Raw genomic sequence first — 13,239 nt, 5'->3', positions numbered from 1 at the left:
CCTTCTAAGGTTTTTTGAAAAACCTATGTTTCTATGTCAGCAATCTGGCTTAGCCATCGTCAAAGAAAAGGTCCTTTTCACTTAACTGGAGCTCAGTTAGTCTGTTCTTGAGAGACTACTATGTCAGTGGTGCTCAAACCTTTTCATGTGAGGGACCCCCAAAATGATATTTATTTGGCCACGGACCTGCATCTCAAAATATTTAGTTCCAGGGACCACCCAGAAGCAAAATATGAGTTACAAACGTTCGCTTTGAAAATACATAGGCTATAGTCAAAGATTTGCACACATTTTCCCGACTTTTTCAAAAATAGCAGATCTACAAGCTCGCAGCGCGGCACTCGGTGCCGCGCTGTGAGCTTGTATATCTGCTATTTTTCACTGGTTAAAGCATTCAATAATTCTAGGCCTAAATGGGTTAAGGGTTAGCATTTAAGGCCTGTCTTCCTGCACTTCTACTGCCAGTAGTAGTTCCTATTTCCTCTCTTCTGTGTCAAAGACTAGGGCCATGTCATCTGCATGTCCAGGTGGGAGATGGCGATGGGATGTACTCGCTTAGTTTGTCTCAGGACCAGTGTGAACAAAACGCTGTTTCCTCCCTGCCACTGATTGCATGTCTCAGGGCATGCATCGTCCCAGTAAACAGGAAGGGGGCCAGGCCTGTGCTGTATCCTAAATCATATTTATTCTTAACACATATGGTGCCAACCCCGAGTTTCCCGAGTTTGTATTGGTACTACCGCTGTGCCAACCCCGAGTTTGGGCCGTTTTTGAAAAAAAAAAAAAGTTTTTGTTTTCAAAAAAATTTTTTGGACCTCCAGAAATGTATTAGGCATGATCGCGATCGCGAAATTGCATGTTTAACCCCCATACCAACTCATTCTTTCAAACATGGCAGCCATGTTTGTTTACATCTGAAGAAAACATAATGGCTGATAAATCATGAATGCCTGAACGGATTTCCAAGCGGATTTTTTTGTTTGAAAGCTGTGAACAGCATCTACACACGTGGTGCATCATCTAGACATGGGCGTGCACTTTTTACACAATTGCACAATTACATGGAAGTCTATGGTAACCATGGCAACGCGAGACATTGAAGAGAAAAAATCATTGCAACATAAAATTAATAGTGTTAGTTTCTGCCTAATTCCAAACCCAATCACGGTAGAAGTAATATTCTGCTGTGAAGAACAAAGAAGAACAAGATTTACTCATAATGGCACATGCCTATTAAAGGACAACTTTGTTTTTTTTTTACAACAATGGTTCATATTTTAGATTGTAATCACAGAAAAGAAAAAGTGAGTGTTAAAATGCAAATGTTAACTGGGACGATAAAAAAATAAGGAAAAATCTTAAACTGGTAACAGACCACTATAATCTGACCCAATTGATAGAGCAACCTACAAGAATAACCAGTCACTCAGCAACCAAGATAGATTTACTGTTTTCAAATAAAGTGGAAAGAATCGCTAAAACATTTAACTTTGTGACAGGTCTCTCTGATCACAACATAATATTCTTTTCCAGAAAACTCTCTAAACAGGCGTTTAGCAAAGCTCAGTCCCAGCCTATAGTCAAAACAATCCCAAAACATCTGCAACATAGCCTTGAGGTTGCCCTACAAGGGCTTGAGTGGGATGACTTACACACATGTGATGATGTTGAGACCGGATGTAATATCCTGCTTTCCAAAATTGGCAGGGTAATGGAATCTTTCACCAGAGGTGGTAACCAGAGGAAAGGGAGAAAAATTACTCTACCTTGGGTCGATAAAAAATGTAGAGATCAAATGAAAACCAGAGATTTACTGCTTAAAAAGGCATTAAAATCTGGCCTGACAACGGACAGACAGCTATTCACACATGCTAGAAACAAAGTCACAAATTTCTTAAGGAAGGCTAAAGCTGGATTTTATATCTCCATCATAGAGAGTGCCAGAGGAAATGGAAAAAAAGTGTGGGAATACATAAATAAACTGACAGGGAAATACTATAAGCAGGAAAATAACAACTTAGAATTTAAAATAGATAATGTCCTGGTGAAAGATCCCCACACGCTTGCTAGCAATCTAATGCTGTTTTTTCTAAACTCTGTGTATGAAATCACACAGTTGTTCAGACCCTCTAAGTTTGTTTCACGCCCTGTTCAAAATGATCTCCCCATTTTTAATCTGGAGGAAGTCACAGAAAACGAGGTGACAAACATTGTCAGATCACTGAAAGCATCCAAGGCTAAAGATGCACACGGGCTTGACACAAACTTTCTTAAAACAAATATTGACTCTCTGGTGGCACCAATCACACATCTGGTAAATCTGTCCATAAGAAAATGCACTGTCCCAACTCAGTGGAAAGCTGCTGTTATAACACCTATATTCAAATCTGGCTCAAAAACGGACATATCAAACTATAGACCCATAAGCATCTTACCTGTTATATCAAAAGTGGCTGAAAAGTGGATTGTAAAGTCTATTGTTAAACATCTAGACAAAGGCTACACCCCTCTGCATCCTATGCAGTTTGGGTTTCGAGCCTTCCACTCCACTGAGTCAGCAAATTGCTTATTCATTGAAAAGTTAAAGTGTGCTTTGAACAAGGCCCCATGTGCAATGGCAGTATTTTTAGATTTCAAGAAAGCATTTGACTCTGTCAGCCATCAGGTCCTCTTGTCCAAACTAACACATTTCAACTTGTCCCCAGAGGCCATTAAATGGTTTACATCATACCTATCAAATAGAGAACAGTGTGTAAGCATAAATGGCATCAAGTCTCCTTATCACACTTGCTCGGTTGGTGTCCCCCAGGGATCAATAGTAGGACCAATTCTGTTTTCTCTGTTCATAAACGACCTACCTGATGTATGTAAAGATGTACATATCCAGATGTACGCAGATGATGCGGTTATACTGACTCATGGAAAGAGCTATGCAGAGGTGTCAACGGTTTTAACTTCTGTTCTGACCAGCGTTCAGGACTGGCTTACAGACTCATGCCTGCTCCTGAATGCAAAAAAGACGGTCTGCATGGCTTTTTCCAAAAGACCAGTTGTGATGGAGTCATCAAATGTGTTTCTGGGTGGAGAGGAACTTGAACTTGTGCCAGAGTTCAAGTACCTCGGGGTCATGTTAGACTCAACCCTAACCTTTAAAAAACATGTAAAAAAGGTTACAAACACAATCAAGTTCAACCTTCAGAACTTTAAACAAATCAGACCTTGTTTGGCAGTTAGTGCTGCTAAATCTTATCTCCAATGCATGATCCAATCACACATTGAGTACTGTTTCACAAACTGGTCTTGCACAGGTATAACGATTCTCAAACCCATTGAACAGCTATATAAGAGTGCGCTTAAGGTATTCGATAGGAAACCCCGCTCATATCACCATTGTAATATTCTTCAGAGGTACCGTTTTCTGAGTTTCACTAATTTTAAGGTATTTAAACAGGTCAGTATCATATATAAGACCCTAAATGGTCTATGCCCACCTCCCCTAAAGGAATTCATAAAAAGGAAGCCCGATAGAGGACTCAATACTAGAGCAATCACTAGAGGGGATTGCGAAGTACCGTACCGGGTAACCGCTTTTGGAAAAAACACCCTTTCAGTGCAGGGATGTTCAATCTGGAATGGCCTACCTCTAACAATAAGAGACTGTTTGTCATTTCCATCCTTCAAGTTCAATCTAAAAAAATGGTTAGTTGACAATCAAACCTGTGACCATGTATAGTTTTAAGAGTACAGCTCATGTCATGTACGTATATTTTTAACTTTTCTTTTCTAATGTAGGGTACTGTTAGTAATATGTGTTGTTTTGTTGTTTTCTCTTGGTTGAGGAAAAATAGTATTTGTATGTATGTTCTTAGGCGCCCTCTCCTAATGTAGGGTTACTGTTTGTTGGTATGTATTGTTTTGTCTTCATGTGGGGACTACGGATGAAATTTAGCATTCTTGCTAATTCCGGCTTATTTACATTGCTTTCATGTAGTGTTCATTAATATGCATTGTCCCGTCTAAATAAACAAATAAAGTAAAGTAAAGTAAAATGTTTTCATTTGCTTCGCTCTGTTGTTTTATCCCATGTACCGTGCTAAAATGTGTGGCATGCGTATGCATGGGGGCATGCGTACAAGTGGCTAAATATGTCTTTTTAGACACAATAAGCCAGCAGTTTCTTTATTGCTATTTACAGTAACACTTCTAGCCCCCATAAGTCACATCCAACCATGAAAGGTTGCGTTGTATCTTGGGAATGGGCTTATTCTGTGTAAAATGACATATTTAGCCACTTGTACGCAGGCCCCCAACCACTGAAATAAAAATCTCTAAAACAATAGAAAGTAAATGAAATAATTTGAACACTCATCTTTTATATTCTTTAATTACAATCAAAAATATGAACCCTTGTTGTAAAAAACTAAAGTTGTGCTTTAAAGGCCACAGTTCCAACCAGGATGCCAATAGAATTTCTATTGAGCAACAGAAATCCCTGAACAGCCATGGAATTATTGGGCCCCAGTACCAGTAACCTCCAATGTCACTCTACGGTCCCAGTCAAAATAGTTGGGAGGAAAACAAAAGCCTTTAATAATAATATGGTTATCGCTACATTAACACAATGCCTGCTCATTGTGAGGAATACAGCTCGTTGCTCACCACTGCTGGAAAAGGAACATTTGAATGTGAATAGTTCCATGGAGGCTGGGGTTTCACCACAGGAAGTGGCCCTGTGTCTCTCACAGAGAAAGAGAAAAGGCCCTTGAGTGAATCCCCTCAGAGACAGTCTGGGGGACTCCCATGTCCTCTGCTTTGTGCTGCTTCACCGTCGGGTGTGCAGTTTCATAAATGGAAACCAGAGCTGGGTTAAGGTGGGAGCGGGGGGGCACGGCTGGGGCAAGGGGTGGGGGAGAGGGCGCAAAAGAGAAAAGGGTGTTATGAGGTCATATGGCTAAGTGAACCAGATCTTTAACGCGATTATGTCATGTAGACTACGGTGATTATGTCATGCACATTCTACTGGATATTGTTGACAATTTAGGATGATTCCAAAGGCCCTTAATTGTCTGGGAAGATGCCGCGGTTGATAGAGCTTTGAGCGGTACTAACCACTCCTACATTTGTCTTTGTCTGTTTGCACGTATATACGTGTGCTCAGTAGAGGGGGGGGTAGAGAAAGCGTCATTAGAACATGGAGGGTTCCCAGTTCGATCCCGGGCTCCCCCAGAGTTAGTGTCAAAGAGTCCTTGAGCAAGTCTCTGAACCCCTAGTTGCTCCTGATGAGCAGGTTGGTGCCTTGCATGGTTTCCTCTGCCATCGGTGTGTGAATGGGTTAATGAATGTAATGCACAATCTATGTAAAGCGCCTCGGATAAAGGCGCTATATACAGGGTTCCCACACATCTTTACCAATTCATTTCCAAAACTTTTCCAGAATATTTAACCCAATTTCCAGGACTATATAACAATAATTCAGCTCAATAACGAGTCGTTTACTCCTATGCGCAATGCCCAAAGACAGGTAGTGTATGCCAGTGGTTCTCAACCCCCGAAATAATCATATTTGAACCCTAACGAGCGAGCACTAATAACACGGTTTTATTGTGAAAACAGCAGATCTACGAGGCGTTGTGAGCATGTAGATCGGCTATTTTCACAATTTCTGACTCTAATATTTGACAATTTGGCCAATGTTGAATTTGTCATTTCAGATGTATTAACAAAATCAATAACCAAAGACAATGCATAGCTATTTTTTCCAGGACCTTGCAGGACCCTTGATCAATTCCAAAACGTTTCCAGTACTGGAAAAACATTTTTCTAATTTCAAAATATTCCCAGGAATTTCATGACCGTGGGAACCCTGTAAATAAACGCACCATTTTATCCAGGAAACAACAGGCTACATTTCATTGTATTTCCTCCGTCTAAATGTAGACCGTCTATATTTAGATGACTAGTAGACATCTATTAGTCGTCTAGTCTTATGCCTCATTCACACTACAGATATATAGTTGAACGTTTTGCTTGGTAATTCAATGTAATCTAAATGGAAACCAGCTTTAAAGGCTGGATTCCAAGGACAGCCGACACGCCCAGCCTTTAAAGCTGGTTTCCATTGAGATTACATTGAATTACCAAGCAAAACGTTCAACTATATATCTGTAGTGTGAATGAGGCATAAGTTTAGACAACTAAAAAACTTTCAAATCTATACCACTATTAGACCACTTTTAGACGGCATGCTCAGTGGGCCAGGGGGGTCCCCAAATTATTTTGGGGGGCTATTTTCACAATAGAACCGTGTAAGACAAAATGTAATTCCTCGACTCTTAGTTCTCTTCAGAGGGGGGGATCCCCAGTTAAAATATGCTTATTTTGGGGGTCGCGGCCTGAAAAGGTTGAGAACCACTGGAGTAAAGCAAGCCATCTACTCCACTGAGCCCAGGGGGCTGCTCTAAAACAACATGGCTATAGAACTCACAGACCTCCTGTCTCCTGGGTTTTACTGTACTAGCACTAGCTTCTGTTATCTCCTCTAGACTGAGCAGGTACAGTAGGGATTCCGGCGTCCTTTGTCAAAGACACTTTGACAACAAGCCATGCAGCGGGGACTTTAAAAACCCATTTAGAACGGGTACGCATTATTGTGCATCATTATTTTATGCTTTAACTATTGAAAAATAGCTGATATACAAGCTCACAGCGCGGCACCGAGTGCCGCGCTGCGAGCTTGTAGATCTGCTATTTTTGAAAATGTGTGAAAATTTGAATTCTGACCCGATTCTATAAGTGTCTTTTGAATCCTTCTAAGGTTTTTTGAAAAACCTATTTTTTTATGTCAGCAATCTGGCTTAGCCATCGTCAAAGAAAAGGTCCTTTTCACTTAACTGGAGCTCAGTTAGTCTGTTCTTGAGAGACTACTATGTCAGTGGTTCTCAAACCTTTTCATGTGAAGGACCCCCAAAATGATTAGTATTTGGCCACGGACCCGCATCTCAAAATATTTAGTTCCAGGGACCCCCCAGAAGCAGAATTGGAGTTACAAACGTTTGCTTTGAAAATACATACTGTATAGTCAAAGATTTGCACACATTTTCACAGCTTTTTCAAAAATAGCAGATCTACAAGCTCGCAGCACAGCTTGTACTCTTTTTCAATAGTTAAAGCATTCAATCATTCTAGGCCTAAATGGGTTTTAACATAGTGCTGCTCTGTTACATGAAGGTCTACCAGCAGTGGCAACCCCCAGGTTCCCCTGGAACTGTCGTTTTTAACTGATTTGCATTACTCATGTCATCAACAAGGATCTGTCCCATTGGTTAGGTAAAGTTAGCCAAAAGTTAAACCAATCTGGGAACTAAATCAAAATCAATATCTTTCTTCACAAATGTGTTCATAAAGGTGTCTATTATCACCTCTGAACTTTCTCAATCGCAACTCCCTGAAAAAAATGCCAATATGAGCATATGGGGAGTGTAATTACGGTATTTTTGGGCTGCTGAATCCATTCCAACCATTCGTTTTCAGTTTAAATGTCGTTTTCAGTTTAAATTAGGCCATAAAATAGGCCTAATTGGCTAAGGCTTAGCCAATCATGTCATTCGAGTTCACCTGTGTCCTGTTAGTCCCTATGCTTTACACACCTCATATTGGCCATTTTTTATTTTATCCCCTTTAATCCCAGGCCCACGGGATACCCCCAACTTTAATTGGCTCCCACAAAGTTCCACAAGGGAGTTGTGATTGAGAAAGTTCAGAGGTAATAGTAGACACCTTTATGAACACATTTGTGAAGAAAGATATTGATTTTGATTTAGTTCCCAGATTGGTTTAACTTTCGGCTAACTTTACCTAACTACATATAGCGCCACCATCAGGCCGATTTTTTCAAACACATTTTTGGACACTGCTCCTAAAGCACTGCTTGACTTGGAAATCCTTGTTGTGGCATTATCTTGGATTCCCTCCACAGCTTTGACCTGAAGTTAAGGTACTTTGAGGAATGGTTTCAGCCCTGGCAAAGCGGCCGTCAGACAGTAGATGACTGTGGTCAGGGGCGTCACACCAAATTCTGGGCCCTGGGTACAAGGATTCACTGCGGGCGCCCCATGAATGTTAACTATTGAAAAATAGCAGATATACAAGCTCACAGCGCGGCACCGAGTGCCGCGCTGTGAGCTTGTATATCTGCTATTTTTGAAAAATCTTGAAAATGTGTGCAAGAAACCTATGTCAATGACCCCCAAGATGATATGCATTTGGCCACGGACCCCGATCTCAAAATATTTAGTTCCAGGGACCCCCAGAAGCAAAATTTGAGTAGACATGTTCGCTTAAAAAATACATATATTCAAAGATTTTCACACATTTTCACAACTTTTCAAAAATAGCAGATCTACAAGCTCGCAGCCGCGCTGTGAGCTTGTATATCTGCTATTTTTCAATAGATAAAGTTATTAGGGCCCCTCCACCTTGGGCCCCAGTAACTCAGTCCCACTTTCCTACCCCTTGTGACACCCCTGACTGTGGTTATATACTTATAGACAAGTCGCAGGTGTGAAAGGTGCACAACTTTATTATAAAGCAGGGTGTTGCTGAAAAAAACAAAGGAACATGCAAGCTCAGTTAACCATAATGGTTAAAAAAATAGTTTATAAAACAATTGGCCTTTTATCCAATTGTGTAGAGCAGGGGTCTTCAACGTTTTCAGGCCAGGGACCCCTTAGTTGAGAGACAGTTGAAGCAGGGACCCCCACAACCTTTTCATAGATTCCATATAGTTTCAACGTTTGACAGCACAATCATCAGTGTATTTTGGATTCATGTCAATTTGTGTTTACAGATATTTAACCACTTGAACAGTCAATATTTAAAAAAACGTAACCTTTCACTCTGTACTTAGTCGGCTCTTTTCCCCTCTACACCAACGCTCTGCTGCGAGGCGTTGTGAGCTTGTAGATCTGCTATTTTTGGACACTAGGGTTCAAGTGGTTAATATAATAAAGGAGAAAAAGGTTTCTATCACACAAAGATTTTGAGGACCCCCTGTAGTAACTCTGAGGACCCCCTAGGGGTCCCGGGCCCCCTGTTGAAGACCCCCGGCGTAGAGAAAAGGCCAGATACCAAGAACCAAGCAGTCCACGGGATGCTCGGCTGACCTTGAAACAAACAACACTATCACCATGGTCTGGAGTCACCACTCTCACCAAAATAGGCTCCTACACTCTTTTCAGACCACAACCCCCAAAACAATCATATTTTAACTCCTCTCCCACCCAACGAGCGCTAAGAGTTGAGGCATAACATTCCGATTCTCATCTGGGGACTCCGCAAAATCATTTGGGGACGAGAACCACTGCTATCCACGGCAATCATAACTGCGTTGTCAAGCGGCACTGCAACTATAGCTACAAGCTAGAGCTCTCTGAATTCGACCAATACCTCACTTCATATATGCCTCCTAAACCGGTTTCAGAAGTACCATGTCAGCATTTTGATGTAAAATAACCCGGTTGGTTCTTTGTAAAGAACTATATAAAATGTTTCCTATGGAACCATTAGGTTCTTGCATGGGTTCCCTATGAAGAACCATATAAAATGGACCCATGTACAAACGTTTGTGATGTCATGAAGTCATCTATAGAGCTTCATTATTTTGGTAAGAGTGATGCATCACAGAGAGAATATTGGCCACACTTGAAACGAAAAGGCATCACAATCTCCAGTCATATTACTAGGCTAATATCTACAAAGTACGCAGAAAACATGTGATCAACATAGATGTTGGCATTTAAATGAAGTATCGCTTTACTATACAAAGTCTTTAATCCACGTATATAACCTGTGTATTTACCAATGAAAACGTATTGTTCGTAGTACACGGTGTCACATTTTGATTAACATGTTCCCAATAGCTTAAATGACTTCAAATGCCTTTACAAACGATGGCATATTTTGAGTATCTTCAGGCACAGCATCATGTACTTGCAGTATAATCCTATACATTAATACACAGGTTAAATCTTCTGGAATAAGGACTTTGTACAGTAAAGCTTTAAAGAGCAACATATAATCATTAACCAAAGGTATCTAACTCACCATATTCATATTTAAATTATTAGGTATTTCTGTGCATGTTCAGCTACAGAGAAAACACAACCTTCTGCTAAAGTCCTCCGTGATGTATGTGTATACTGGGTCAAAGGTAGATTTGATCATTAAAGTCTGACATAAGACTGAACATAACACAGGGTTCCCACACATCTTTACCAATTAATTTCCAAAACTTTTCCAGAATATTTAACCCAATTTCCAGGACGATATAACAATAATTCAGCTCAATAACGAGTTGCTTACTCCTATGCGCAATGCCCAAATGACAGGTAGTGTATACCAGTGGTTCTCAACCTTTTCAGGCCGTGACCCCCGAAATAATCATATTTGAACTGGGACCCCGGCACCCTGACGAGCACTAAGACTTGAGGAATTTTTGTATAACACATTTCTATTGTGAAAATAGCTGATCTACATGCTCCCAACGCCTCGCAACGCGAGGCGTTGGGAGCATGTAGATCTGCTATTTTCACAATTTCTGCCTCTAATATTTGACAATTTGGCCAATGTTTAATTTGTCATTTCAGAGGTATTAACAAAATCAATAACGAAAGACAATGCATAGCTATTTTTTCCAAGACCCTTGATCAATTCCAAAACTTTTCCAGTACTGGATTTTTTTTTTTTTTCTAATTTCAAAATATTTCCAGGAATTTCATGACCATGGGAACCCTGTTAACGTCATAAGATGTTTTATAACCAATACAGAAAGTGTTCATTCAACACCTGGAATACATTCATGGCAAATCTAAACATCTCATCCAAGGACAGGAAGGATTTGGGAGTAAACTTGGCATTGTTCTTTTTTCTTTGATAAGTGACAAACCTGATTAAAACACTATCACATTGGGAAGCGCTGAAAAGAGCTTCAAGGGGAGAACCACTCATGTCATTAACACACCGGGTGCCCAGGATTATTCAAGATTTTAAGCGGCCATGGAAACCGCCATTTTTACCTTGTTTTGAAGGTCCAGCGAAAAAGTAATCAGAGTAAAGGAAATCCCAGTATGTCCTGTTTATTTTCACGAGTGTATTTTCTTTCACTCAGAACAGAAAAATAACAATCACAGGCATCAGTGCTTTTGTAACGGCCGGAAGAGAAGGCCGCGTTTTAAACATTAATGTGATTTAAAAGTTAGACTTTTTTCTTATTTTCACATAACTCAAGGTATTAATGACATCGTTGAAAATGGGTGGTTCTCCCCTCTAATAGAGCTAGATTAAAATAAAACGTTCTGAATCAGAATTTGGACATCGGACAGTCACACTTTAGTTACATTGGCACTGATAAAATAAGCCTAACAGTGTTCTTCATCACTACTTGCATATCATTGGATGGGATGAAATGTTAAATGATTTGCCTAATTTAATTTAGTGGTTGGGTCAAGAAGAGCTATTATTAACTTACATGTATAATTAAATTAATTAGACCTGTTAATTTAATTTTGTGATGCCTACAGTACGTATGTTATCCCTGCATATGTAAATTATTCTTTTTTTTTTTTACAAAATGTAAAGTTACCGGTATGTTACTTGACCTTTACCCGTTTAAGAAATGATATCAGCATCAAATATCCCCACGATTCATTTTGTTTCTTAAATTAGTTAGACAACAAGGAGCAGATTAGCAGAAAGATCACAAACTTCCAAAGTGTATACGTATGTGATTTTTCCTTTCTGGTATTTTGGAATAAAGTCCCCGCGGTGCTATGATCCACAGCACAGTGCGTTATCTGGGCCGGTGGTTGGCCAGCAGAAAGTCCTTGTCTTTGCAGGTGAGACAGAGCTTGAGGTTGCGCAGGGAGCCGCCGGCGCAGTAGAAGGCCCACACGCCCATCAGGAACATGATGACGTACGTGGGCACCAGACTCCCCACGTACTCAGGGTTCTGGAATGTCTGGAAGAGAGGAGGTGTGTAAGAAGCCTTTATTTCAATCAGACCTTTATATCAGGGGTTTTCAAAGTGGGTGACGGGGGCACCCTGGGGTGCCGCGACGGCAGTCCAGGGGTGCCGCGAGATCATTTGATAATGTCCACTTATTTGGAAAAATATTTAGTATCATTTTAAACTACTATTTAGTATAATTTTAAAGCACAAAGTTATTTTCAGTCAGTTCTAACCAAAATGGCTGTTATCTCAACGTTTTCCTCGCAACATAATCGTTAAAATATCGTCACTGTCGGGCAGAAACCTTGTATCTCCGAATTTCAAATGTGTATGTCTTTTGGTAAAGCAAAGCCCTGCTTCATCATACAAGACTGTCGCACAAAACTAGTGAAAACAGCCGATCTACAAGCACACAGATGGGCTGTTTTCACTAGTTTAGTACATTTTATAGATGATAAATACAAAACGAACGGTTTTGAACATACAAGGTTTCCACCCGACAACGACGGTATGCTATATAAATATAAGGTGCTGGGAGTGAAAATTATAATGTAGGGGTGGCTCGGATTAAAAAGAATATTTATGGGGTGCCCTGAGACAAAGAAGTTTGGGAACCCCTGCTTTATATGATATATTTGCAAATCTTTGAATAGGTCGATATCTTTTTCAAAGCAAACATTAACTCAAATCTCTACTTCTGGGGACCCCTGGAACAACATATTTTGAGATGTAATTTTGAGGGTCCATTGACACATCAGACAGACAGGCTCTTCACCCCGTTCACTGATTGGTCGACCTGGACCAGTCAGTCACGGTGAATAGGACTCCACCGTGACAGACTATGATGGCCTTCACTTATTTTCTGACTTGAGGTGGAAAGCTTTCCACCTCGAATTTGTGGTGGATAGCTCTTCACCGCAGACTCTGATCGAGGCTTAAGTTTGCATCTTACAAGGTGAACAGGTAAACAGTCTACTTCAAAACAAGTGCAAACGGTAGCACCTTTCAAAGCAAATTAAAATGCTTTAATTATGTACTGTATATATGTGTATATAAAAAATGAACAACAACATAAGTCTGTGTTTTTAAATGATGGGTCCCAGCCTCATCCAACCAAAAAGGTGATGAAGTCTGCACCGTGTCTTGCTATGTTTCCCATGTTCTGCTATGTTTTATGCTTTATATTTATCTTCCTGACTGTACAAAACAATCCACCTTTGTATATTTCAATACAC

At 40.3% G+C, this 13,239-nt stretch overlaps 1 protein-coding gene and 1 long non-coding RNA gene across 2 annotated transcripts in view; both read right to left on the bottom strand.

The window, feature by feature from the left end:
- Positions 1 to 8,558: 8,558 nt before the first annotated feature.
- On the bottom strand, positions 8,559 to 10,517 carry LOC308289006. Its single transcript, XR_013962207.1, has 2 exons — positions 9,593 to 10,517; positions 8,559 to 9,533 (listed from the first exon to the last, which is right to left on the bottom strand). It is a non-coding gene; the product is annotated as an uncharacterized lncRNA (long non-coding RNA).
- An 83-nt stretch (positions 10,518 to 10,600) lies between these two features.
- aph1b (APH1B gamma secretase subunit) overlaps positions 10,601 to 13,239 on the bottom strand; it is a 33,093-nt gene continuing 30,454 nt past the window's right edge. Inside the window, exon 6 of the mRNA XM_080729945.1 lies at positions 10,601 to 12,013. Within this exon, the coding sequence (XP_080586071.1) occupies positions 11,846 to 12,013 (168 nt within the window). The 3' untranslated portion in view covers positions 10,601 to 11,845. The remainder of the gene's footprint in view (positions 12,014 to 13,239) is intronic.

Source organism: Nannobrachium achirus (genome assembly GCF_963921795.1).
Source record: "Nannobrachium achirus genome assembly, chromosome: 7".
Taxonomy (NCBI): Eukaryota; Metazoa; Chordata; class Actinopteri; order Myctophiformes; family Myctophidae; genus Nannobrachium; species Nannobrachium achirus.
This window is presented reverse-complemented; position numbering and strand designations above follow the sequence as displayed.